Source organism: Cnephaeus nilssonii (assembly GCF_951640355.1).
Source record: "Cnephaeus nilssonii genome assembly, chromosome: 16".
Lineage (NCBI taxonomy): Eukaryota > Metazoa > Chordata > Mammalia > Chiroptera > Vespertilionidae > Cnephaeus > Cnephaeus nilssonii.
Window position 1 is genome coordinate 53,741,626 of NC_137087.1, and position 27,782 is coordinate 53,769,407.

General features: G+C 44.6%; 1 protein-coding gene across 3 annotated transcripts in view; it reads right to left on the bottom strand.

The window, feature by feature from the left end:
• ABLIM1 (actin binding LIM protein 1) overlaps positions 1–27,782 on the bottom strand; it is a 270,624-nt gene that overhangs the window by 232,129 nt on the left and 10,713 nt on the right. The window contains exon 2 of one of the 3 annotated variants that reach the window (XM_079794173.1): positions 24,420–24,480. Coding sequence is in view for 2 of the 3 variants with exons in the window: in XM_079794167.1 (XP_079650293.1) it covers positions 13,854–13,881 (28 nt within the window). In the remaining variant the exon portion in view is untranslated. Of the gene's footprint in view, positions 1–13,853; positions 14,101–24,419; positions 24,481–27,782 lie in introns of those variants that run through there. The other 2 variants (XM_079794172.1, XM_079794167.1) reach the window with 2 other exon arrangements.

Genomic DNA, 27,782 nt, shown 5'->3' on the forward strand with positions numbered 1-27,782 from the left:
ACTCTATCCACTGAGCCAAACCAGCTAGGGCGGCAAGCATTTTTAAAAATCTGTTTTTGGCACTGCTGCAGCTACTGCTCTTAAGACAATAAATATTTATTGCCTGAGATTTGACTAAGATCTTGTTCCTACTACTCAGGTGGGTAACAGTATCCATGAATAATGCTCCCCAAATAAAGTCAAGCCTGTCAAATTATCTCCACTAGGGTCTTTGGTCATAACTTTATGAAATGATTAACAATATTCCTCTAAAGAAGTAAATTCCAATGTATTCTTAATAAGAGCACATATATGCATAATCTAGTTTAAGCAGAACACAAAACCCAGAGAAAGACTAGGAAATAAATTTGAGAAGAGACAGCTTGGGGAAGTAAAAGTGTTGTTGATAACACTTTGAACAAACCAGAGGGTAGATATATTCATAACCTCCATAAGCACGCTACTAAATTTTAAAGTGCATTACATATGACAACAATCTCCTATAAAGCATCTGTCCTCTAACATTCTATTAATGAAATAAATTTCCACTAACTGTCATCCCTTTTATGTGACCCAGTCAATAAGATAGTAAAATGATTTTTCAAAAAAATGTTATGCTAACAGGCATTAAAGTCGTATTTCATAGATGACGTTTAGCATGCCAACACCAATTCCACGAGGAATGCTGTATTCTGCGGTGGGTAATACAAAAGCAGAAGTCAGTGTGGTCACTGTGTAAACAGCCAGTCGGTGTGCCAGGCCTTTCCCCGGCTTACCTATCAATACTGCCTTTTCTTACTTCCTGGGAAAGACGTTGCGTAATTTGGCCATCATGATTCTGAAGACTGAAGCGCTTGATGGGGAACCTGACTTAATTACCAATTTCAACAAAAGGAAGAGAAAGAGCCCCAGTTAGTTTGGCTCAGTCGACATAGCATCGGCCCAAGGACTGAAGGGTAGCGGGTTGATTTCAGTCAAGGGCATGTACCTCGGTTGCAGGAGGGAGGCTAAAATCGATGTGTCTCTCTCACATCGGTGTTTCTCTCTTTATAGCTCTCCCACTCCCTTTCACTCTCTCTAAAAATTAATGGAAAAATACCCTTGGGTGAGGATTAACCAAAAAAAGAGAGAAAAAGGAAGAGAAAAAAAAGTCCTCAGTTACTAACACTTTCCTGAAAGTCAAAGAACTTTATAAGGGAAACCAGTGCTGCTCTGAGTGAAGACTCAAGTAGATAATCCTCATCGCTCACATTTGCATTTCCTCTTTTCCAAATAAATGTTTGATATTTTGTTTTTTACCAGAAACAACAGGAAGAGACATAAGGGGGGGAAAAGATATTGACATTTTCCTAGTTCTTTTGACTCCATACAAAAGTTGGCATTTAAATTCTCTTATAAATTGGAGTTGATGTTCTCACATTAAGCTTTATCAGTCAATGCTTCCAAATAAATTACACCAACAAACCTAATGCCTATCATATGACCCTTTCTAAGCGCAACATGGGCCCACTGTTAGTTTCAGCTTTGGGGTCCTCAACCAGAATATGTTATAAATGTCATTAAAAATGGAATTCAACAACCTGCTCAAGAAGGAGTTTCATTTTTGTTGGCTTGAGGACACCCAAGCCATCACAGCTTTCTCGGGAACGCACCAGCCCTCCTGGTGAAGCAGGAGTCACATCTTGCAGAAGCAAAAGTGACAAACAGCCTAAAATGCTAGTGCCGTGACTGGAGGTGGCAGCCAGCATCTTCCCAACCCCTTTGCCCAAGTAGCATTACATAACATGCTATCAATCTCTGCTCCCGTCTGCTGAAACTCCAGCCAAGAGTTCAACATTCAGGAATCCAGTCAAAGTAACATTGAGTCATCTGCTCTGGGAATTCAGTTTCAGTTTCAGGATTTGGAAAAGTGGAGAGTCTTCTGAGATCGTCCAGGAAAGAGATGGGAATAGGGAATGGGGCTCTCAGAAGGGGGTCTGCTGTGTGGTGTGCCCAGGGCCGCACAGCTGGAAGAGCAGAACTCAAAGTAGAGCCCAAGTCTCCCACTCCTCACCCAACCCCTCCTCCCGTGGAGGGCCTGCTGCCATTTTCATTATTTTAGAATAGGGACACTTGGACTCAACTGAAAAAGAACCAATTTTCAGGGTTTTTTAAAAAATATTTTTTATTGTTTTCAGAGAGGAAGGGAGAGTGAGAGATAGAATCATCAATGATGAAGGAAAATCATTGATCAGCTGCCTCCTACACACCCCCTACTGGGATTGAGCCTGCAACCTAGGCATGTGCCCTGACTGGGAATCAAACCATGACCTCCTGGGTCCTAGGTTGACGCTCAATCACTGAGCCACGCCGGCTGGGCTCAGGTTTTGTTTTTTTAACTGACGGCAACAAGTAACCATGAATAAGAATAAATAATCCAGCCTTTGGGAAATAGCTCAGCACCAGACTATTTTGTTAATCTCTAGTCCTAAATACAATGGATCAATCAAGAGAAGCTTAATCCCGTAACAGGCAATGAGGTTGGCTTTAGAGGAAGTGAGAGAAAATATTTTTCCCCCCTCTGGGCGAGAAGTGGTCCATCTCTTGGCAGGATGCAGGGAACTTCTGTAACATTTTCTCCTGCTGCAGAAACAAGCCGTTCCTGGCTGGGCAGAGGCTGAAGGGGGCCAGGCAGGCGGCAGCCAGGAGAGGGCCAGCCACACCAACCACAGAGGGGCTTTGACGTGTTCTCTGGACCAGTTCCCTCACCATTTTCTCTGAGACATCAGTGAAACCTCATTGAAAATTACAGTCTAATATGGGCGGCTATGTCCTAAAAATCCCAGCACAAACATGTTTAGTGCAGCGCTGACTATAAATGCAAACGAAGTATCGACCAGTAAAGGACTATTAAATCAGGTACGGTGCAACCTCATGCCTGGGCACTATGCAGTCTTAAAAAAATAAGCTATATTTGTCTGTGCTGATATGGAAAGATCTCAAGATACAGTATGTAAAAAGGGCAATGTGATTCTTTCGTTGTTGTTTTTTAATCCTTACCTGAGGATATGTTTTGTTTTGGTTTTTATTTTGAAAGAGAGAGTAAGGGAGAGAGAAACAGCAATATGAGAAAGAAATATTGACGGGCCACTTCCAGGATGTGCCCCAACTGGGGATTGAACCCACAACCTTTTGGTGTACGGATGACACTCCAACCAACTGAGCCCCATGGCCAGGGTAGCAATGTGTTGTGTGTGTGTGTGTGTGTGTGTGTGTGTGTGTGTGTGTGTGTGTGTTTTAAGTACTTAGGTAGGTAGTAGTTTTATAGGTAATAAATGGATTGTTTTTAGTGCCTTTGTATACACATAACTTTTTTTCTTGAAGTGAATCTCAAAAAACTGAGGATAGTGCTACTTCAAGGGAGAGAGACCTTCCACTTTTCGTTGGTATTATTTAAATTGTTCTGTTTGAATTTAACTTTATGGTTATACTAGAGGCCCGATGCACGAAATTCGTGCAAGAGTAGGCCTTCCTTCCCCCTCTGCCAGCACTGGCTTCCCTCTGGCACCCGGGACCCGGGCTTCCCTCCCAGCGCCGGCTCCATCAGGTCTAATGAACATATTATGCTTTTATTATTATAGATTGCTCTTTTATATCAAAAGAGTTTCCCTGGACAGTGAGATTATAGCTCTAAGGGTTGAAAATAAGCTTTTAGCTTTTTAGCTCTGAATTAGTTTTCTAAATTGCACCTTAGGATCAGTTCCTCTGCAGTAAGGAGCCTCTGGCCAAAGCAGTTCAGAGACTAGTGGCCAGGCCGGTGAGCAGTGGAGAGGTGATCAGAGCCCCCAGCAAAATAGTTTCATATTGTGTTTTAATATTACGTAGGGCTAATCTCCCTTGATTATACTTCTTTAAAAAAAGGGGGGGTTTAATATATATATATTTAATATATATATATATAACTGATATATATATATTACTGATTTCAGAGAGGAAGGGAGATGGAAAGAGAGAGAGAGAGAGAAACATCAATGATGAGAGAGAATCATTGATTGGCTGCCTCCTGCAACCCAGGCACGTGCCTTTGACCGGAATCGAACCCGGGACCCTTCAGTCCTCAGGCCGACTCTCTATCCAGTGAGCCAAACCAGGTAAGGCTGATTCCACTTCTTTTTCAGAATTTCATTTCGTTTGCTCTACAAAATTAATAATAGTGTCATTTTTCCGTGTCTCTAAGAAAAGATTCTGTTGACATTTTAATTGGAATTTTACTTCCTCTATGAAGATATTTAAAGAAAATGAACATTTTTACAGTATTGTGCCAGATCACCCAAGAGCATAGTAGGTCTCTCCAATGACTTCCGTCTTTTAAGTCCTTCCATGTAGTTTCAAAGTTTTCCTCACAGGGTCCTTGTATCTTACGTTTAACTTCAAATGTCTTATTTCTAAAATGTAATATGCTAATTACCATTGTGTTTTTCAGTTTTTAAAAGCATGCTGTTTCCCGTATTTGGAACACTTTTTCCACCAACTTCTCCATTTGGCAAATTCAACTCAATCTGCAAGGCCCCATTCCAGTATCACGTGCTTTGGCTCCACAGCAATCCAATCAGCTGTGCTCTTCCTCTGTGCTGAGCAACACCTTGTATGCACCACCATCAAACCAGGTCACAGTGCGCTACACACTCTGGACACAGGTCTCTCTCCTCCATCAGTCTGGGAGCTCTGTGAGTAGAGGAGCAACTGCCATACACTCTCACCTCCCCCTCCCCTCTGCCAGCCTGGCCCAGAGCAAGAACTCTGTGGTTTCATCGAATGAGTGAATGAATGAGCAAATGAATGAAGGAATGGCATCATCATAGAATATGCTTCTTCATGTCTCAGTAGCGGTTTTGTAATGCTAACAATGGTAATATTGATAAATGGTAGAATTTGGGATAATGCGATGACAGGACTTTTTTCCCCCTTAAAAATAAGCCATGTTTAAAAATGCAGAAAATTATCTTGCATAATGGGAAATTATAAATAATTAAGAACTGAAAACCAGATACATTATTTTCTTGGCTCATGTTTCAGCCGAATGTGAAGAGGCAGCATTGTGGTGGATAAAACGTACTCCAGCATGAACAAGACCTGAATTTAAACCTTGATCAACCCCTTATGAGCCAGATGATCTCAGGCAAGTTTCTTGACTTCTCTATGCCTCATTTTCTCTATCTGTAAAATGGGCATTATAAATATCTTCATAATAGAATGGCTAAGAGACATCTCAAACTTAAATGTCCAAAATGCTTGATTCTTCCACACCCCAAACTTGCTCCTTCTACACTCTTCCTCATCCCAGAAATTGACGTGTTATTCTCTCAGTTGCTAAAAAAAAATGGAGTTATCCACAATTCTCCTTTTTCTTTTCCTCTATGCTTCCAACCCATCAGCAAGTCCTATAGGCACTTCCTTAGAAATATTTCCAGAATCCAATGACTTCTCACCTGCTGTTCTGCCCTCTGCTCTAAGCCACCATCTTCTCTTGTTTTGACCATTTGGCTGTCTCACCTCAGAATCTAGAACAACCTGAGCACCTAGGTGTCCAACTAATACTTACTAAATGACAGAATAAATGAGTACATTATTCATAACTGCAGTTCCACAATTTATATAAAGTGTCTAACCAGAGCATGGAGTCCCCTAAAATAAATAGAAACTAAGGAACTGCTGATAAAACTAAACCTTCACTGATACCCAAATGCTTAAATGAATCAAAATAACGATTCCCTTGTTTAACACAGAATAACAACAACAATCTCTCTAGAATCCATTAGAGATTGCCATCTAACCTTTTTTCTGCATTTTTTTTGGTAACATTTACAAATTATGGTTTCCCCCCCTCTCTCTTCCCCCAGACTCTGGGACTCCTCTCCTTCTGTTCATTCCCATTTGGAGCTAAAAGCCAGAAATAGCTGTTTACTTCATTGTCCTCATTTCCCTTCATTGTTACCATTCAGCTCTCCGGTGCTACTCTGCTGTGGACGTGTTTTTCAAATGAATTCTCAGTAAGTGAGAAAGAAAAGCGCAACTCAAGACCTTGGACACAGTTGTAAGCAAAACATATTATAGGATATCTTCTCTAAGGCAAACAATTTGTCAATGGACTCTCATATAGTCTACATATGTACCATCCACTATTATTCTCATACGTAATCATGTTAAAGAGCTGGAGGAAGAACACAGTGTACAAAATGAGAACTTCAATTTATTAAAATGTGAATAACAATAATTATGCACGTAGAGCTCTTCCTCTTATGAGCCTAAATAATTATCTAACAAAGGACCCAAATCATATGATCTCTAATCACTGAGCAAGTAATTTTGAGTGCTTGACCCACAGTTCCTGCTTTCATTTTCATTCTAATGCAGTGCTCAATAATATAAAGGACTTTCTAAATACATCTACTAAATAATGTCTTGCCCACCCACTAATTATGAAACAAAATATGGACAATTTCTGTATAGTGGTAAATGCATATTAGATAATTTTCTCAATAAAATGTGCTGGGGAAACAAATTTCAAATATATTGGCAGAGAGTCATGGCGTAGGTAGTGGGACCGAGAATAACCACAGGTTTATGGCGCTACACATTTTAAAGCAGCTTCGATACTACGTTAATTAGGAGAAATAGAGCCCCTCGTTTAAAATGACTGCGGAGGTACCAAAGGCACTCAACAGTTCCTTCCCACAATAGTTTTTCTCTAGATATTTACTCCAATAGAAGGAAACTATCATGTGAATTACAAAAGAGAACAGCAACAGCCCGGCCGGTGTGGCTCAGTGGTTGAGCATTGGCCTATGAACCAGGAGGACACGGTTTGATTCCCAGTCAGGGCACATGCCCGGGTTGCAGGCTCAATCCCCAGTAGGGGGCGTGCAGGAGGCAGCCGATTCATGATTCTCATCATGGATGTTTCTCTCTCTCTCTCTCTAACTCTCTCTCTCTCTCTCTCTCTCCCCCTTCCTCTCTGAAATCAATAAAAATATTTTTAAAAATAAAGATTAAAAAAAAGAAAACAGCAACAGCTATTCCAAAATTTCACTTGACTTTGTACTGTTAACTGTCCGTCTACAACAGCCATCACACCTGAGCGCACCAACTTCCCATGAGAGGAAAGAGGCTAGAAATGTGCTGGATGGAAGAGGAGGAAAGAGCCAGTCCCATACTTTTTAAAAATATTTTTTCATTGACTTCAGAGAGGAAGGGAGAGAGAGAGAGAGAGAGAGAGAGAGAGAGAGAGAGAGAGAGAGAGAAACATCAATGATGAGAGAGAATCTTTGATTGGCTGCCTCCTGCATCCCCACACTGGGAATTGAGCCTGCAGCCCAGGCATGTGCCCTGATGGGGAATCGAACCGTGACCTCCTGGTTCATAGGTCGACACTCAACCAACCAAGCCATGCTGGCCAGGCCAGTGTTTAATTTTGATGTAAATAATATATGATGCAGTTAATACTACAGGCAGATACTCAAGTATTGAACAAAATCTTACCTTTTGAGATGAAGGAATGCTAGCTAGATAGAAACTCTACTTGTTAGGAAGGCCAGCGTCCCGATTCACCTAGGATAGCCCCACTGAACTCTGTTATCTCAGTATCCGCCCAGGTTTAGCGGAAGTGTCCCATGTGGATGATGACTTACATGGTACATGTAAAATACACTAGACATTTCAAAGTGAGCAATACATGCTGATCAGCCCCTATTTGCCCCAGCCTCATACAGTCACAAACTCTAACACCCTTTAATATTTCTATACCTGCAAATCATGACAATCCTCACTCCTGAGTGCTCAATAAACATTTATTAAATGTTTATTTAATAAGTTAAATGACTTCATTAAGTTAAATGACTTCATTAATTAATACTTTAGCATCATCAGCCCAGGAATGGATCTGAAATAAATCTGGCTACTCTAGGAAGGAGGTTCAATAAATATTAGCTGGCTGAAGAACAGTGAGGAAGTCTGAAAGATCCAAAGAGTTAACCACTGTGCATCACACCACCTTCTTGCTGTCAAGAGATTTTCAGATAAATGGTTGGCATTTCTACATGTTCTTAGGGGGAGGGGAGAGAAGAAAGCATGTGTTTTCTTAACTGTGGAATCCCTTTTATATCTAATATAAATTGCAACTCCACCAACTTCTATCCCATTCTCAATAAAGAAAAATGACTCGATTTACACTAGCGAATACTTAAGTTACACTCAAATCCAACATCTCTCTTTTAATAGGCTTAATCTGCATCAATCCCTCTATTGCTCTCCTTCTCTCTGCCTTCCTCCCCCTCCCTTAAAACAGTTTCCCCTCCAGTGGATGGGTGAGTTGGTTTGGGCCCCAGGCTGTCATCTGTGACAGGACGATGACCTTTGTATTCTAGACCATGAGGTGTTCTGTTCACAAAGGCAGCAAAGAGTACTCCCTCGCTCTTGCAAGGGAGAATACAAGAGCTAGAGATGTGGGCACCCCACTGGAGCGTACAGGAAACACAGGGCTTACTCTGTCCATGGGGTAGGATGTCTTTTTAGTCTTGTCACAGTGTCACCATGGTGCCTCTCAAGAAGGACTTAAGGGAAGTGAACAAAACACAGGTCCTTTTGGGCACAGCTGCTATGCATGGCTAGTGCTGCACATCTGGAGAGAGAACACCCCACTCTACTGGTCTAGTGGCGGCAACATGGCTGTCACTTCCTAGTGTGATGTTATAAGATGTAATGAGACAGGCAGCTGGATTTTCAACGATGGGTGTTTGATGGTGAACTCTAGGAAGGCTGAATAGATGTCTATGGGAAGGATGGACGGGTGGGTGGGTGGATGATATTCTTAGAGACTGTTGCTTTAATGAAGGTGAAATGCTGAGCACTCTCATCCTTTTTCCTTTTGCTACCCAAGAACATTGGAAACCAGTGATTGCTCAGACAATGGCAGCCACAGGTGAAGTCCAGTTCAAGTCTTAATAAACAGTGTCTCATGAATGGAGCAACACAATGTCAAATTGTATCGAGTGACTAGCGCTACTTATGTCGATGAACAATCGTGAATTAAGTTCCAGAAGAACCTGAAACCACAGGCTCATGAAAAAGAAATGTTTCTCCCAGAAGAGGATGAAGACTAATTTACCATGTAAGATTATAAATTTCACTAAATTCCGTCTTTCATTTTAAAGGGCTCTCTGCATGAGAGCTGTTTTGTTCCTCTCTAGAACTGAGGGAACCAGTCATGCGCCTGCGAACATATGATGAGTGAAGAATGCACGCTTCCCCTGGGGACATGGCCTCGCTCCCTCCCCACCCCCGCCCCGGCCACAGCCAAACATGCTGCCGGGCTGTGTGCCTTCGGCCTCCCGTGTGCCGGCGTTCTTGGTCCTGGGATGCTCTGGTGTCAGGTAGGAAACCAAGGTCAGGGCTCAGAGAGCCTAATCTGCCATAGGAAAGGGAGGGAACCCAGGAGCGGGCTTTGGGCAAGCTTCTACCCAAGTGAGAATCGTGGCGAGGATGAGATGTAACTCACGCCGAATATGGAATATCGTGGGCGGCAGACCAGCCAGGGGTGAGTTCCTCTGGATGTACTGACAGACCTACAACTTCCCTTCCCTGCATCTGCACTTCTCTGCTCAGGAGCAGCCTTTGCTGTGAAGGATTGCTGGCTTCCTACATCATCCCTTCATCGTCCGCAGCCTTCTTCCCCTCCTCACTGCCAATCTCGATCGCCCCCACCACGTCTCAGGCTCCTTCCTGCCCACAGCCCCTGCGTTCCATGGCTTCTGAGAGGGAAGCACACCCGCAGCCTCCTGCCTGCCAAGTCCCCACTCATCCTCCGAGATCCAGCTCACGTCCCACCTCCTCCGAAGGGCAGCGGCTCCCATGTCTCCGGTCACAGGGACTGACCCTCCCACACCAGGTGAATCATCCCTCCACGGGGATCTTTATCAGGGGCACATGACTGCACACACACACACACACACACACACACACACACACACACCTCAGTGTGCGTTCCCCAGGGAGTGGGGCTAACCATTTTCCGTCTTGTATACCTCGTCCCTCACAGAATAAGGCATGCTGTTGCATTAAGGGATCTAAACTTCCACATAAGATCAGAAATACATATAGGTTCATAATATCAGTTACCAAACAAGAATTTGATTAATCCTCAAAACACACACACACACACACACACACACAATGACTTGGTATTTATAGCTTTAAATATAAGAACTAGTCTAAGAATTGATTTTACTATAAATTCAAGGACACGTATATCATAGAATCATTGCCTATGGGAGAAGGGAATAGGATTGGGAGGTGAGAATAAAATTGTCTCAATAAATAAATTAAACAAGATACAGCTCTGCTAATCCGATGACCACGAGCCACACCTGGGAGGTGTGGCTGACTCCGCCTTCTCCACATGAGGTCTCAATATTTTTAAAAAGTCATGTGGTTCACAGACACAATGTGGGAACGATCAACCTTCTAAAAATCTTCCCTGAACCATGGTTCTCCCTCATGGTTCTCCCTAATTCATGATGTCAAAACCTATTTAATTCATGAAAAAGATTACTGATTGGATTGGAACCCACTTATTTTAAATGCAAAAGGAAAAACAAAGGACTTCCAGGAGGTGTTGTGCTGCTATTTCCATTTTTTTAGCACCCAAATTAGTAATGACTAAACTTAGCCATCGAATGTCTCTTTTCAGTTTGACAAAGTGCTGGAGAGTTCTGTACCTCAAAGACAGGAAAACCTGCAGCGGATACAGGTCAGAAACACGGCCGCCCGTAAGCAATCGAGGTGCATTCATCTTTGCAACATCACCGTGAGAGAGACTGATAAAGGTAGTGATGCAACGGGGAGTACGGCAGGCAGAGGTCCAGGGAGCAGGGAGAGAAGACACAGAACCAGTCTCCCCCTGTCACAGCACAGACGTCTTTGTTGAGCTCCACTGTAAACATGGAACTGAGACGGCAGCAAAAATGGGTGGAGCTCTGACTCCTACAGTCCATCCCTCTGCACCCCAGCCACACCAACGAGCCGCTGTCCAGCCGAGGGCTTGGCCTCCACTCTGTGGAGCTGATGGCAGCCCTCACCCCCCTGCCTTCCGCGGACACCACCTGGCACTCAGCCTGGTCTGCAATGAAAACCCCTCGTGCCAAAGTGAGGCCGTCTGAGGCCGGTCCTGCCCAGCCACCGCCCTCACTCCGACAGTCTCAACCACAGAAGGGACAGACAGCCGCCCCTGCTCATCTCTTCTCCCTTCGTCACCACCAAATGTCCACGGAGATGTTTCGGAACGAGCTGGAAATCCCAAGTTACTTACAAAGGCCATTTCCTTTAAATCTCAAACACGGAGCATCTCTTCTCTCTTAAATCAGTGATTGTGGTATTTACTATACTATTCAAAGGACTAATAACAGAGAGGCAGTAAGACAACGTGGATGTGCTCAGAAGTCAGACGGACCTGGGAGGACATCGGGATCGGCCACTTCACTCAGGAAAAGGACACAGACCTTCAAACCTCAGTTCCCTCATCTGTAAAATGGGGAGATGACAGCAGCATCCACTTGCCTCAGTTCCTCTGAGGATACAATGATACACTACATGGAAAGTGTATCATAAACAAAGCATCAGTAACTGGTACTTATCATCATGGGTTTCCCTCTCCCCTGCAAGGTCAGTCAGACTGTAAAACAGGGGTCCTCAAACTTTTTAAACAGGCGGCCAGTTCACTGTCCCTCAGACCGTTGGAGGGCCGGACTATAGTTTTAAAAAAAACTATGAACAAATTCCTATGCACACTGCACATATCTTATTTTGAAGTAAAAAAAAAAAAAAACACGGCAAAAACACCCGCATGTGGCCCGCGGGCCGTAGTTTGAGGACGCCTGCTGTAAACAGTTAAGTGCTAATTAGCAGCCTGGGGCTGGGAGGAGAAACAAGACAGCGGAGTGAAATGGCGATGTCTGACCCCAAGCCATCCTGCTGGAAACCAGGTTCGAGTGGAAATGCTGGAGAACTAACTGGGTCCCAGTCCAGAGCTCTGGCCCTCTGAGCCACTGGGTCCCCCTTCATTTAACACCCTCGGAGACACCACAGAGACCCTGTGACGGGGGAGGGGGGCGGAGACAGTGCGGCTGGGCCAGGGGCTTCCTAGGGAATTGGATGCTTCCTAGCTAGGCCAGTGGTCGGCAAACTCATTAGTCAGCAGAGCCAAATATCAGCAGTACGACTGAAATTTCTTTTGAGAGCCAAATTTTTTAAACTTAAACTTCTTTTAACACCACTTCTTCAAAATAGACTCGCCCAGGCCGTGGTATTTTGTGGAAGAGCCACACTCAGGGGGCCAAAGAGCCGCATGTGGCTCGCGAGCCGCAGTTTGCCGACCACTGTCCTAGGGCATGCTAAGGCTCCTACTGTGTGCAGGGTCCTGTACTAAGGGTTTGGGTGGTGCAAAGCTGGGTCAGACGTGAACTCTGACCACAGAGAGTTTTCCTACCCACGAGGGCCATTCCCACATGTTCCTGGCGGTGCCGAGGACAGAGGGCACGTGGGAAAGCCGCGGTCCTTGAACACAGTTCAGAGACCTACAGCTGGAGCCAGCCAGAGGATCCCGTACGGACAGCCGGCCCCCTAAAACCATACCTGTCCCACCCCCTTTTCTCTTTCCCCGGCACGCACAAATGACTGGTATTAAACACCGTGAGGCAGGGATCGCCTCAGCATCTACAAAGGCCATTTATGTCCTTCCACCCAACCCTCACCACTCCGTTTCCAGGTTCAGAACCAACCAACCGCACTGCCAGACCAACCAAGGCCAGTTTCCTTAAAAAGGAATTCAAACATTCTGGCTAGAAATGCCTCTATTTGTTACACGCCCCAGAATGAACCCTGAAAAGCAGCACTTCACTACCCAGCACGTTATTAAATTCCTAAACTGCCCCCCTCCCCCCCCCCCCAAAAAAAGACAGGGTTAACCCTTCAGAGTTTAACTGCAACTCCTCCAAGTTTGAAGGTATCCAAGGCGGTGGTACTTACTGCTTTCAAACACAGTTTCTAAAAATAATCAATATTTTCCTTCGATGCTTATGGCAAAGCAACCACGTCACTTCGTGTGAATTGCTGGCGAGCTGCACAGTGACTCGATTTCTTTAATATTTTTCACTCATCGTAGCAGCCGCGGCGCGTGTCTGACTAACCCGCCCGCCCCAGCATCACCACCGGCTCCAGATGGCGAGCAGCATACCCCCTTCGCTCTCGCCTGAAAAGCTTTCTTTTTTTTTTTTCTTTCATCCGTTTCACCTGCAACAATTGCTTCACTCCAGAAAGAAAATGGGAGGGGGGGGGGGGTGCGGAGATTCATGCAAAGAGGAGTACAGGTAGGGGATTTACTTTTTTGTTTTTTAATGGGGTGTAAGCACTGCAGCTTTAAATCTTACCGCATCAAGCCCTGGATCCCTTCCATAACCGAGCTGCAAAATGGTAACAAGAAAGGAGGAAAAAAATACCTCTTCCTCCCTCCCGGCCGGCCCTCCCGGCGGCTCCCCGGCAGGACCGGCAGCAGCGAGCCCATCCCCCACGCCCTCCCAGCTCAGACCTGCGGCTGGTACAGACCAGCCAGGCACCGACCTTGGCCCTCGGGCTGCGCCCACACCCGGAGGTCAAGGTCAAGGGCGAAGGGCTTCCTTGCACCAACCCAGCCGCCCAGAGCCCAGGGATCAGATGGCAAAGTTTCGGGCCGGGTCGGGGCCGGCGCGGCTCTCTCAGCCCCTCGCCCTCCCGCACCTGCCTGGCCCGCCCTGGTGCGCGCCCTGCCCCGCTGGGCCCTGCGCGCCGGGTCCGTGGACGGTGCCCACCTGGTCCCCACTCACCCCTCGCGGCCATGGTTCAGGCAGCAGGAGCCCGGGCAGGGAGCGCGGAGGAGAAACCCCGCAGGGCGTGGGGAGGAAAGAGCCCCGGAACGCACACCCGCGCGCACACGTGCCCGCCCGTGGGAAGGCGGCTCGCGGCGTGGGCACGCCTCCCGGGTGCCGGGCACCTGGCCGCGCCGGGACGCAGTGGCCGCGGGGACCCGCCGCGGGGCGCGGCCAAGCGGCCAGCAGAGCGGCCAGCGCTGGGCGGGGCCCGCCGCCCGGCCTCCCCTCCGCCCGGCCAGCCCACCGGGTCCAGTGGCCGCTGGGGACGCGCTGGCCGCTCGGCTGCGACGCCGGGCGGGGCTCTTGTCCCCGAGGGCGGTGGAGCGTGCAGTCAGGGTCTCCCTCTCCCCCTCCCCCGGGGTTTTAATTTAAAACAATCACCGATATCGTTGCTGTTATGAGAGGCTTTCCAGCCTCCTGCTTTGGTCCCAGAGAAAGAAAGTAGCAAGAGCTGCTCTGTCGCCTCCCTGAAGGATGCTTTGGAGAGGAAGAGGAGACCTCGGTGGCCTTGGGGGGCGGGGGGAAGAGGGGGCTCGGCCCTTAGTGGGGAGAAGGCCTTGCGCGGTCGCGTGGGGGTCAAAGAAAAATTAGGAACCAAGGACCCCCTTGGAAGTCAGCCGGGTGGGACGGGCGGGACTTTGCCTCCAGGGACCCTGGAGGGAGGTCTGGGGAGCAGGGCTGGCCAGCAGTTTTGAGTCCACTGACAACTAACTAACCTCTGTAGGCCTGCGATTTGCCTTTTTCGTCTCCAGGCACACTGAACTAATTACTGAAATTCTGCGGGACACCCGAAATATATATATTTTTGCTGATATCACACAAAAAAATTAGTATAATTTTGATTCATGCACACTAGGCAGCTATTGTGTTGGCTGTTGTCATTTTTTATTTTTTTTATTTGATCTAAAGGAAAAAGGTCAGTGCCCCCGACGAAAGAGTCAGGTATTGCCGGCGTTAATAATTCCTGTGGCACACCAGCGTGCCTGCTGGCACACGGGTTGAGAATCACTGCTGTGGACACACTGGGTTCATTGCATAAATTCTGAAGGGTCAGGGCTGGGCTGGGCTGGAGAGGAAGGTGAAGACTCTACCCAGACCCACTTTTTCTGTATATTAGAGTAACAAGGAGAAAATACAGAAACAATCTCCCACTGCCCTGGCGTTTTATCAGCTAGAGCCTGAAGCGAATGAGCAACATAACCAAAGCCACCAGATCCAGCAGGGCTACACTGAGCAAGTGGGGCTCTAGCTTTGGAACAGGTGTGGTGTCTGAGACCTCTCAGATGGTGGGAGAATTCCAAGAGTCAGGGATTCCCACTCGCTCCCTTCCCTGTCTTCTATGAGACCATACACTCTCATGTTAGAGGTTCTAGTTATTGTCTATGTAGGCACTTCTCAAACCTATACAGATCTGTAGGGAATTTTATAATAAGTCTGACAAATCCGAAATATTCAAAGAAAAGGTGACTGTAATGGCTCTAGAAAAAAATAATTGGTGGATAATTGAGCATCAATGAAGAAAGCCCAATCAAATGACCATGTGGGTAAGGGAATACTGGGGAAAAGATAAGTAATGAGAGTAGAAATTTTCAAGTTAACTACCTGCTACAAAAGTTAACTAATTATTCATCATCCATCTTGATAATATCCCTTTCACTGTCTTCTAGGCAGAAAATTTGCCAGTTGCTTCAATCTCAAAATAAGTCTTCTTTCCCACTATCCTTAGTCCACTATTAACCTTTCTTCTTACCCAAAGGAAGATTATATGACTAGCCTCGCTGCTCTCCCTGCATCCAGCCTTTACCCACTCCAGTTTATTCTGCCCATTGCCTTGAGAATCCTATATAATAAAAGGTAATATGCAAATCGACTGAACAGCAGAATGACTGGTCACTATGACACACACTGACCACCAGGGGGCAGACGCTCAACGCAGGAGCTGCCTCCTGGTGATGAGTGCGCTCCCACAGAGGGGAGCACCACTCAGCCACAAGCGGGACTGACTGGCAAGTGCAGCAGCAGTGGCAGGAGCCTCTCCAGCCTCCTCAGCAGCGCTAAGGATGTCCAACAGCACTAAAGATATCCAACTGATGGCTTAGGCCCCAGGGAGTGTGCCTAAGCCGTCAGTCAGACATCCCCTGAGGGCTCCCGGACTGCTAAAGAGCACAGGTTGGGCTGAGGGGGACCACCCCCCCCCCACCCTGAGTGCATGGATGTCGTGCATTGGGCCTCTAGTAGTTTTTATAAAACACTATTTATAACATAGCATCTTCATGCTAGAAACCTCCAGTGAGTCCCCACTGATCTCCAGATAAAGCCTCAACATTTCAAAGTGTCATGCCATTAATCGATTCAACAGAATTTTGTTGAATATATATACTATGTATCAGTCTCTATGGCAGGTACTAGAGTTATAATGGTGAATAAGCTAGACATATATGATTGGCTTATATTTTGAAGATATGATACTTTGAAATGCTTTTTAAGTGAATCACATTATCCCAGAAATTCTTCCTATAGTCTTAGAAATATGAAACTAATTCTTACAACCATGTAGCAACCCCATTTCTTTTACTAGCTTGAGCATCCTAACAAATTGCTCACCTAAAATAACTGTGCCCTGACCGGGAATCAAACCATTACCTCCTGGTTCATAGGTCAACGCTCAACCACTGAGCCATGCCAGCTGGGCAAATTTTACATTTTAAATAGGTGAATTATATGCTATGTGAATAAGGTTGTTTTTTAAAAATGAATAATAAATCATCATAAGCCATGGACTCAATTCCAGTCCTAAACTTTCAAGCTGGGAGACCTTGGGCAAGTCATTTAACTTCCAACTTTATGATTAAGAGATTAGCAACTTTAAATCCTAGCTCTCTCACTTGCTACTCCTGCATCCTCAGGCACAGCCTCTACTAGTATAAACCTCAAGTTTTCTCACCTGAAAAGTAGTTGCTTCCTCTTTGAGATCTTTTACAGATTCAATGAGATAATTAGTGAATGCTAAGTATATTATCATTTAATCTAGCATATGGTAAATACTCAATAAAAGTATTATTTGCTGGGTTCAAAATAGACATCTACACTAATAAAAGAGAAAGATGCAAATTGACTATACCTTTGTGACACCCACCAGCCAATTCATCCTTTAGCAAATAGTAAATGCTTTATTTATTACTAGAGGCCAGTTGCACAATATTCATGCAAGAATAGGCCTTCCTTCCCCTGGCTTCGCTCCCGGGCGCCTGGGAGCCTGCAAGTCCTCACTCCCTGCTCCTGTAGCTCCCTCCACCGCCCCCCCCCCGCCCCCTCATAGCAGGCATCCCGCCCCTCCCTGCCGCTCCATGCCCACATATGCAAATTAACGCAACATCTTTGTCGGGTTAATTTGCATACTCACTCCTGATTGGCTTTGGGCGTAGCAGAGGTACGGTCAATTTACATGTTTGTCTATTAGATAAGATTATGTGGGAGCCTTAACACAATGAAATTGTTAGTTTGAAGCAGGGGGTTAGAGGTTCATCATGCAGCATGCTGGGAACATTACATAGCAGTTGGCACTAACTTGGGGGAAACTGTGAGGAAAATTGGACCAAAAAAATGAAGAGATAAAGTCAAAACACAGGAATGAGTAATCAAGTCCAGATCCAGGCCAGAATGCAGACCTTGAAAGGTGTCTAACCTAGAAATGAGGGCCAGTGGCAGGGTTTGGTAGAGCAGAGTGGAGATGTTAAATATTTCACGTGTAGAAATATAGATTCTGAGGATGTTAAATATTTCAGAGATAGGCTCTTGGAAGGAAGTCAGTACAGGGAATCAAGACAGAGGGAGGAACAGATTGCAGGCCCGACAGGAGTCAGGCCCAAAAGTACTAGGTGTCCGAAGGCACCCACCCCAGGAACCAGTGACCTCAAAACCAAACCAAACACGAAACACAGGCACTCAAGCAGCCTGAGAAGGACAGATCTGGATGGAACATTAAATGGAACATCTGAGGTGAGTGGCAACCGGCTCATTCTAATGGTCAGGGACTATGTATGTGCTGCTGGCTGGGGTCTCCTTAGTTCCGGGAGAGAGGAACTAAGTGCACTCCCACAGGGAGAGTGCTGCTCAGCCAGAAGCCAGGCTCATGGCTGGTGAGCGCAGTGGTGGTGGCAGGAGCCTCTCCTGCCTCTGCGGCAGCTGGCCATCCTAAGCCAGCAGTCAGACATTCCCCGAGGGCTCCCAGACTGCGAGAGGGCACAGGCTGGGCTGAGGGACAACCCCCCCGCCACCACCCAAGTGCACGAATTTCGTGCACCGGGTATCTAGTCATATAGTTTGTGGCTTCACAATTGTGTGGCATAAAGATCACCTGTGCCAGGTCACCTGTGCCAGTAGATACTGGGTGCTCATTCCAAACACCATAGGTAGGCCAGGATGTGCACAGTGACCGCAGGAAGTTCCCACTGCTCTGTTTCACCAGCGATGAATCTACGGGGGCACTGAAGACACGCATTTACAAACCCTCTCCGTCGCTGTTTAGATAAGTCAAATCACACCGAAGGAGCCTGCAGCCCGAGGCTGGGACGGCTGCCTAAATGATGGAACTCCATCCGCCTCTCCCCTGCGAGTGTAGGGAATTCCTACGTGCCACGAAGAAAAATGACCTGGTGTACAGTTTGTGACAAAACTCCAAATCCCTAAGATTCAATATTGTGCTATGGAAATTAGAATAGAAGCTTCCAATACCAGCAGTATTTCCAATATACAGGCACAGCGCTCTCGCTAATAGGGTCAAAGCAATGTCAATCCTGGTGAGAAGATTATATTGACCCTATAATGGATGGCAGAGTCAAACTGGTGGAGAATAAAAGAAGGCATTACCTTAAAGGAGATTAAGGCTCCAGTCTGCATAACCTGGCACAGGTGATCTTTATGCCACACAATTGTGAAGCCACAAATTATATGACTAGATACCCGGTGCACGAAATTCATGTACTTGCCGGGGGGTCCCTCAGTCCAGCCTGTGCCCCCTCGCAGTCTGGGAGCCCTCGGGGAATGTCTGACTGCTGGCTTAGGATGTCCAACTGCTGCAGAGGCAGGAGAGGCTCCTGCCACCACCACTGCGCTCACCAGCCATGAGCCTGGCTTCTGGCTGAGCAGCACTCTCCCTGTGGGAGTGCACTGACCACCAGGGGGCAGCTCCTGCATTGAGCATCTTCCCCCTGGTGGTCAGTGCACATCATAGTGACTAGTTGTTCCACTGTTTGGTCGATTTGCATATTAGCCTTTTATTATATAGAATGAGATGGTGTGAGGCCAAGTAATTCAGAGTGCGAAAGAACGTTCCAGCCCAAGCAGCATGGCTCAGTGGTTGAGTGTCAACCTATGAACCAGGAGGTCACGGTTTGATTCCCAGTCAGGCCACATGCCTGGGTTGTGGGCTTGATCTCCAGTGTGGGGTGTGCAGGGGGCAGCTGATCAATGATTCTCTCTCATCATTAATCTTTCTATCTCTATCTCCCTCTCCCTTCCTCTCTGAAATCATCAATAAAATATATTTTTAAAAGAGAATGTTCCAAAGGACGCCCCATAAATAGTCATAAATATGAGATGGTAGACAACAAATCTATTTTTGGTGTAGGTAAAATCATTAGTGATATCTTTTATAACATTTTTTCTTCTTCCACCAATAAAGAAATTATTCCATCATCTTTTTTCCATAGTGTCTGTTAAAAAACTGCCACAGTCTCACTGTTGTCCTTTAAAACTAAAATGTCTTTGCCCGGCAATGGCTCAGTTGGTTGGAGTGTCATCCTATGCACCAAACAGTTGTGGGTTTGATCCTGGGTCGGGGCATGTACAGGAGGCAACTGATCGATGTTTCTCTCTCATATTGAAGTTCTCTCTCTCTCTCTCTCTCTCCCTTCCTCTCTCTTTAAAATAATCAATAAAAACATATTCTCAGGTGAGGATTTTAAAAAAATAAGAGCCCTTGCTGGTTTGGCTCGGTGGATAGAGCATCGGCCCACAGACTGAAGGTTCGATTTGGTCAAGGGCACGTACCTGGGTTTCAGGCTCAATCCCAAGCACTGGTGGAGGCGTGTGCGGGAGCCAACCAATCAATGTATCTCTCTAACATTGATGTTTCTCTCTCTGTGTCTCTCCCCCTTTCTTCCACTCTCCCTAAAGAAAAATCAATAGAAAATATCCTCGGGTAAGGATAAACCAAAAATAAAATGAAAATAATAAAATAAAATAAAATAAATAAAATATAAAATAAATAAATTAAATTAAATAAATAAAATAATAAAATGCCAGTTCCATTTATTGAACTGGAGAATGTTGGGATGGAGCAGATAAAGGGAAAAGTTTATGAAGTTAAATCGGAACTTTGTTTTGGCCTTAAGGTTGAAATGTCTGTAAGACATTGAGTACAAGTTAAACTAAGTGGTTTGATGTTTGAGATTGGATCTTAGAGGGGAGGTCTGGGCTGCAGATACAAATCTCAAATTGATCAGCATAATGGTAATGTTTAAATACATGGAAATTGGTGAGATTATGTTTTTTTAATATATTTTTGTTGATTTCAGAGAGGGAGAGAGAGAGCGATAGGAACATCAATGATGAGAGAGAATCATTGGCTGCCTCCCGGACATCCCACACTGGGAAGCGAGCCCACAACCCAGGCATGTGCCCTGAACAGGAATCCAACCGTGACCTCCTGATTCACAGGGCGACGCTCAACCACTGAGCCACGCCAGCAGGGCAAGGCGAGATTATTTTTAAAGCTAGCACATGAAAGGAAGAAGAGAGGCCTAGGACTGACGCCTGGGGAGTGCTAACATGTGGCATTGAAGAGAGGAAGAGCCGAGGAGAAGATGGAAAGACAAGCAGGAGAGAGTGGCACTGATTTAAGAGAGAGAGAGAGAGTTCTGTGAAGGGAAACAGGATTACCTGTATCCAACAGTGTGCGAGTCATTGCTTAACAAATGGCTAAGGTGGGGAAAAGCCTGATTGGTAGCATTTGCTGATTTCCATGGTACAAATACTCTCACCTTGGCTAATTCCAAGCTACCAACATGTCTTGGCTGAACTTGGAGTTGGAAAAAGATGCACACAAACCGCTACCAAGTACCATGACCGCCGGGCTCCAGGACAACACTGCTGCTGAGAGGGAGCGTGAGATGGAGACAGGAGAGTGTGCCCTGGATTTGGCAACATGCAGGGCGTGAGCGACTTGAAGAAGAGTCATTTCTGGACTAAGGGGACAGAAGCCAAATTACAGCGGGTGGAGGAGTGAGATGAAGGTCAGAAAGGAAAGACAATGCGCAGCTTTCTGAAAGAAATGAATGATGGCTGGAGGCAGAAGTCGGGATTTAAAAAAAAAACAGAACTAAGGAGATGGAGATTTTTTTTCCCTGAGCTGCATCAGGTGGGGATTTTGAACCCAGGTTTGTTTGGCTCCAAAATGCATGCCTTATTCAGAGCTTCCTGGACCACAGAGAAAAAACACACACTTGTAAGATAGCTGAACAGAATTATAGATGATTTTTTTTTTGGTATTTTTCAACTTTTTCATTAAAAGAATAAATTACCTTAATAATCATAAAATACTTAATAGATTTTATATTTGCAGAATAATTACTGGAATACAGCAAAGTATATGAAAATCATTAACTAGTCAAGTTCAACATAAGTAGCTTATTACCAAATAGTGCCACCTAGTGCAGCATTTACTTCTCAAATATTTAACTTGCACTCGGTTTTATAGCTTATAAATCAACACACATTAGGATACCTGTGAACTAAAATGCCTAAAAGTGTTACTTTCAAAACTCCTGATTTCATAGATCCTAATTCTTAGGTGGTTTCACAACATGAGGCATGGAAAGGGACTGTGTCCTGTTTTGTGTAGTGCTAAGTACACGGTCACAGGTCAAAAGATAATGAGTAATGGTAGGAACCAGAAAGGGATATAACTTTTCTGTTAAAAAAAAAAAATCAAAGGCTATTGCATTGAAATTCAAAAGAATGTATACTTGTTCTTCTCTAGAATACAGTATTTGACAAAGGAATAAGTAGCAGAGGGGCTTTATTGAACTTCACGGGGATGTCTATCCTTTGGCTTTGTAAGAAGACAGACCTCTGTGATAAGAAGAAGCCCTCTTAGTGGACTAGGCAGGGGGTAGTGTGCATGAGTATGGAAGCAACTGATCATTGAGATCCTATTTTTACGTAGTTCTATATTACATCATTCACCTGTAAATATGATTACAAGGTTATGGATGTATTTTTGGATTATAGAATTAAACTATTATAATAATAATCATTGTTTTGAGTGAATAAGGAAACCTTGTTTTAGAAAAAAATGTTTTTTAAGAGCATCAATATAATTATCTTTCTTGTTAATACTTACATTTAATATAGCTATATTTAGTTGTTTTAAAGTAGAAAAAGATTTATTGCTATATTTTAAAAGAGAGAAGAGTATATTACTTGCAGATAATTTAATTGTCTATTATAAAATCCAAGAGTATTTATAGTACTACTACTTAAACTATAGAGTATGGTCTAAAACAAATTAAACATACAAAATTCAATAGCTATCTTACACATCAGAAGTAGTCTTCTAGAAAATATAAGGGAAAAAATCCTATTTTCAATATCGTGAAAAACTAAAGAATTCTCAAAATATCATCCTATCTAATAAAGAGCTAATGTGCTGATTAGACTGAACAGCAGATCAACCATCCAGACGACCTTCCGGACGAAGCTGGGGCTGCAAGGGCTGGCCGAGGCAGCCGGGGCTGTGAGGGCCGAGCCCCTTGAACAAATTTCATGCATCGGGCCTAGCTAAAGGCACTGTAGCTTACCGGAATTGGACCACACGGGGCTTTGAATCTGTTTGATGGTAGGTTGTGGAATAAGGACTGAATTCTATTTCGTTTTTAGCAACTTCAAAATTTATCTCTCTTTTGTGAAAACTTCATTTATATAAAAATTAGTATTCTTAGAAATATTTTAATATTAATAGTCTTATTAAACAATACTATAGTATAGGATAAATAATATAGTATTAAACTTGGATTTGCCAAGCAGCCCTCATGAAATTATTTGATTAGACTGCCACCTACAGGTGGCAAGAAAAGCTGAGTGGCATTTCAACAAAAATACCTAAAAGTGTTACCTTCAAAACTCATGATTTCATAGATCCTAATTCTTAGGTGGTTTAGCCATGGGATGTAAAGTACATGAGTTTTGAAGGTAACACTTTTAGGTATTTTTGTTCAAATGCCACTCGGCTTTTCTTGCCACCTGTAGGTGGCAGTCTAAGAATTAGGATCTATGAAATCATGAGTTTTGAAGGTAACACTTTTAGGTATTTTTTAAGAAAAGTACAAATCGGTAATTAGAAAATAGCCATGGGATGTAAAGTACAGCATACGGAATACAGTCAATAATATTGCAGTAACTATGTATGGTGCCAGGTGGGTACTGGGAATATCAGGGGGATCCCTTTGTAAAGTATATGATTGACTAACCGCTGTGCTGTACACCTGAAATTAATACTGAATGTAAAAAAAAAAAAAAGTTATTAGGTTAAAAAAAATGGTAGGGTTGCCAGATAAATATAGAACCCACACACTTTAAAATTATGTTCAGTTAACAATATTTTTGTAGTGTAAGTTGGTCGTGCATGTGTGTGCATGCGTGTAAGTGCTAAAATGTCAAGGGATGAAAATTATCTTTCTATGACTCTCAAGAGAATAAGTGATACTAGGGAATAGCTGGCAAATCTATTTTTTTTCAAGTATAGTGAGAAAAAAATATGTAAACACCCAAGAATCCCCCTAATGCTGGGAATATATGATAGCAAATTAACTTACTGACTGTAATGAGGAATAATTGGAAATAGATCTAAAAGTTGGTGCGAGTTCATAGAATCGGAGCCTCAACAACACTTGAAATTAACTTTTAAAACTATCCATGTTCTAGTGAAACCCAAACCCAATTTTCTACTCCCACCCCCCTACTTTGCTAGCTATATCCTTAAGGAAGGAAAAAATAAGAATGTTGTATGATTACATTTTTAAAAACTGAGACCCAAACTGTAAGTCACAGGTCACACAAAACGCTAACACAATAGTCATGTGCATCCTAATGGGAGACTCTCCGGCAGGGAAATGGAAGCCACAAAGTGCCTTTTTGGCAATCTGCCCTTCTCTGAATATTCCATTTAGAGACAACAGACAGAAATGCAGACACGAGGCCCTGTCACTGATTCACTGCACAGGAAGGTCAGAATTCTTGAAGCATTTACATGACTGAGTAACACTGCGTACTCTATGTCATTCTTATGGAATGGTTAAAAGAAGTCAAGTAGAAGTTACATTTCTGGTTTTATCACCAAGCTATTGCACACAATTGAATCAGTCATCTCTATCCTTCCAGAAATTGTGGCAAGAAGATAAAAATGCTTATGCATTACGCCATGGCAAGGTCAAAGTACATACTTACCTTACTGAATCGTGTTCTGCAGTATGTGAGGAAGCGTGGCCCGGCTTTCATTTCACTTTGCCTACGAACAGAACAGAATTTTTAGATAGTTATTAACACCTCCTGAATGGGTGTGTGTCCAAGGACAAAAGAAGTCCAAGGTACACCAGCATATAATGGGATCTAATAGAACACTGAGTCAGGAATCCTCTGCTCTCATCGGAAATTGGCCACATACTAGCTTTGTGACTTTGAGCAAGTTACAAAACTCTCCATATTATTTATGTACTAGAGGCCTGGTGCATGAAATTCGTGCATGAGGGTGGGAGGTCCCTCAGCCCAGCCTGCACCCTCTCCAATATGGGATCCCTCTCACAATCCGGGACTGCTGGCTCCTAACTGCTCACCTGCCTGCCTGCCTGATTGCCCCTAACTGCTTCTGCCTGCCGATCTGATCGCCCCCTAACTGCTCTCCCCTGCCAGCCTGGTCACCCCCTAACTGCTCTTCCCTGCCTGTCTAGTCACCCCCTAACTGCTTGCCCCTGCTGGCCTGATCACCCCTAACCGCCTCTGCCTCAGCCACCACCACTGTGGCTTTGTCCGGAAGGACATCCAGAAGGTCATCAGGAAGATGTCTGGTCTAATTAGCATATTACCCTTTTATTAGTATAGATTGCTGCTTAACAAATTACCTCCAAATTAGTAGCTTAAAACAACAAACAAGCATTATCTCCCAGTTTCTGTAAGTTAGGGATTTGAGGGTGGCTTAACTGGCTCTGGCTCAGAGATTCTCATGGTGTCGCAATCATGATGTCAGAGCTGCAGTCATCTGAAGGCTCAACTGGGGCTGAAGGACCTGCTTCTAAGCTCACTCACATGGCTGCTGGCAAAAGGCACCAGTCCCTCACCATGTGGGCTTCTCCGTAGGGTTGCTCATGATATGATAGCTGGCTTCCTTCAAAGTCCGTGATCCAGGAGTAAGGGAGCCACTAGACAGGAGATGCAATATCCTTGATAACCTAATCTCAGAAGCAACATCACTTCTGCTGTATTCTATTGTTCATGTAAACTTACCCTGGTACATAGTGGGAGAGGACTACACAAGGTGTGACTGGCTACCATGCTCTCTGACCTCACTTTCCTCATCTATAGAGTGAGGTCTTTTAACTAGATGATCTTAAGGACAAATTCCCATTTATTATAATTAACAGAAGAATCTATTTTATGTTCTCCATTTTTCATGCTTCTTTTTTACATATTTTTCTTTTTTTCCTACATTCCATTGGATTGAGCACAAAATATATATATTTTTTTGTACTGAGCCTGACAACAATACTTTGTACTTTTCTTTTTCTGGTGGTTACTCAGAATCAAACACTACATTTCCCCTTTCTTTTCCAACCAGGTGAGGTTGAGTAAGTTCTGGCCAATGAAATTTTAGTTTCAGAAAGGATCTGTTAAAAGGGATTAACAAGTTTAAAAGGTAACCTCTTTCCCCTTGATTCCTCCCACTACTATCCCAAAATGAGTAACGGGAGCTCTAGTGCCTCTATGGGGCCAGGAAGTGATCTTAATATGGCAGTGCTGGGGCCACCAGATAGCCCTGCGTGCCTCCCAGGTAAACTTCTTTTATTTGAAAGAGAAAAAATAAACTTCTTTAGGCCATTATATTTGTTTTTTTTTTGTTTGTTTTTGTTTTTGTTTGTTTGTTTGTTTGTTTTGGTCACATGCCGCTGGACCTACTAGGGCACTGCTCACTTTCAGGAATGCTTTCCTTCATTGTAATTTCTAGCCTATGGGGTGAAGGTGTATCTCCCTCAGGCTATACCCAATTTGTGGCACTTGGCCTTCCCCTCTTGGCTTCTTCCACTCTAACTCCCACACACAGTGGATTTCCTCAACAGAAGAGCCCGGGACACAGAGTAGATTCTAAGTAGTTTACATCAAATCCCAGGAAGTCAGGACGTGGGGAAGTGGGGAGAGTAAAAAATGAAAGAAAAGCGTAACAGGGCTATTGAGGTTACCACTGTGGTCAGCGGGTACTCAATCCCACTGGGACTTCCTGAGAAGTGTCCAGAACACTTCCTACAATTGTTTCCCACCAGAGACAGGACCCTGGGTGTTTATCCAGCAGGTTCCATCCTCCATTGGCTAAGAGTTGCCCCAGGGGTTTCATCCCCATCGTGCTTTTGGGAGGAGGAGGTTCTCGCACACAGAGTTTTCGGGGGCAGAAATTCTCGAGGGGAGCAGGAGACGGAGGCAAGATGCTGTCACCAGGAGGTCAGCCTGAGCTTGGACGGAACTGCCCACTTGCCCTGCAATCAGACGTGGGCGAGGGAAGGCGACACCAAGCACCAGAGGCATCTGCTGCCCTCGCCAAGGAGGCTCACAGTTTGTCCCGAGGTTTCTGAGATCCATCAGTTTCCCTCTTGTTTCTGTGGCAGCTGTAGGGTTGAGTTCAGGCGATGAAGGCTGTGGCCTAGGCCAACTCACCCTTTTATCTGAACTAGGCTCCCAACTTTAGAAACTCATGCTCCCTGAACCTCTTCACAATGTTTGCCCACCTCTTGGTGCTGCTCTTTTGCAATGAATTCCTCTTCCATATCCCAATCCTTAAATCCTCAAGTTTCCATCTGTTCTCTCTTTCTTCTTTCCCTGTACCATCCCACTGAACTATCTCACTTATTCCTACATCTCAATTACCATCTCTTTTTACATTTTATTTTCCAATTACCATTGCCATTTAATATTATTTTACATTAGTTTCAGGTATACAGCATAGTGGTTAATCAATGAACATCTTTAACCTTTTGCACTCGGATGTCGAGTGTGACTCGACACGGTTAGCATTAGAATAAAGGAATCGAGAAAAAAGCAAGCGAGTGCAAAGGGTTAAGAGATGACTCTCAAATCTTTATTTCTAGCCCAGGTTTCTCTCCTGACTGACTAATCCAAACTTATTGATCCATACTGGGACATAATCCCACAGATGTCATCATATAGTTAATCAAACCTAACCACACCAAAAAAATACGCATCTCATTTTTTTTATATATATTTTTTCATATTTCCTATCTCAATTAATGGAACCTTCACCTACTCTCATCCAAGGTAGAAACTCCACCAACATCTTTGACTTTTCCTTCTCCCGCTTCTTATATTTAACTAGAGGCCCAATGCATGAAGATTCATGCAAGAATGGGCCTTCTTTTCCCTGGATGCCGCCTTTGCACCTTTGCTCCAGCCCGAAGCCGCCTTTCTGCCTTCGCTGTGGCTTGGAGCCGCCTTTCTGCCTTCCCACGCTGCCCAGAGGCCAGGAGTGGCTGGGGCGGTGCAGAACACCTGTGTCCTGCCCCTGGCCACTCGGCACCTGTGTATGCAAAT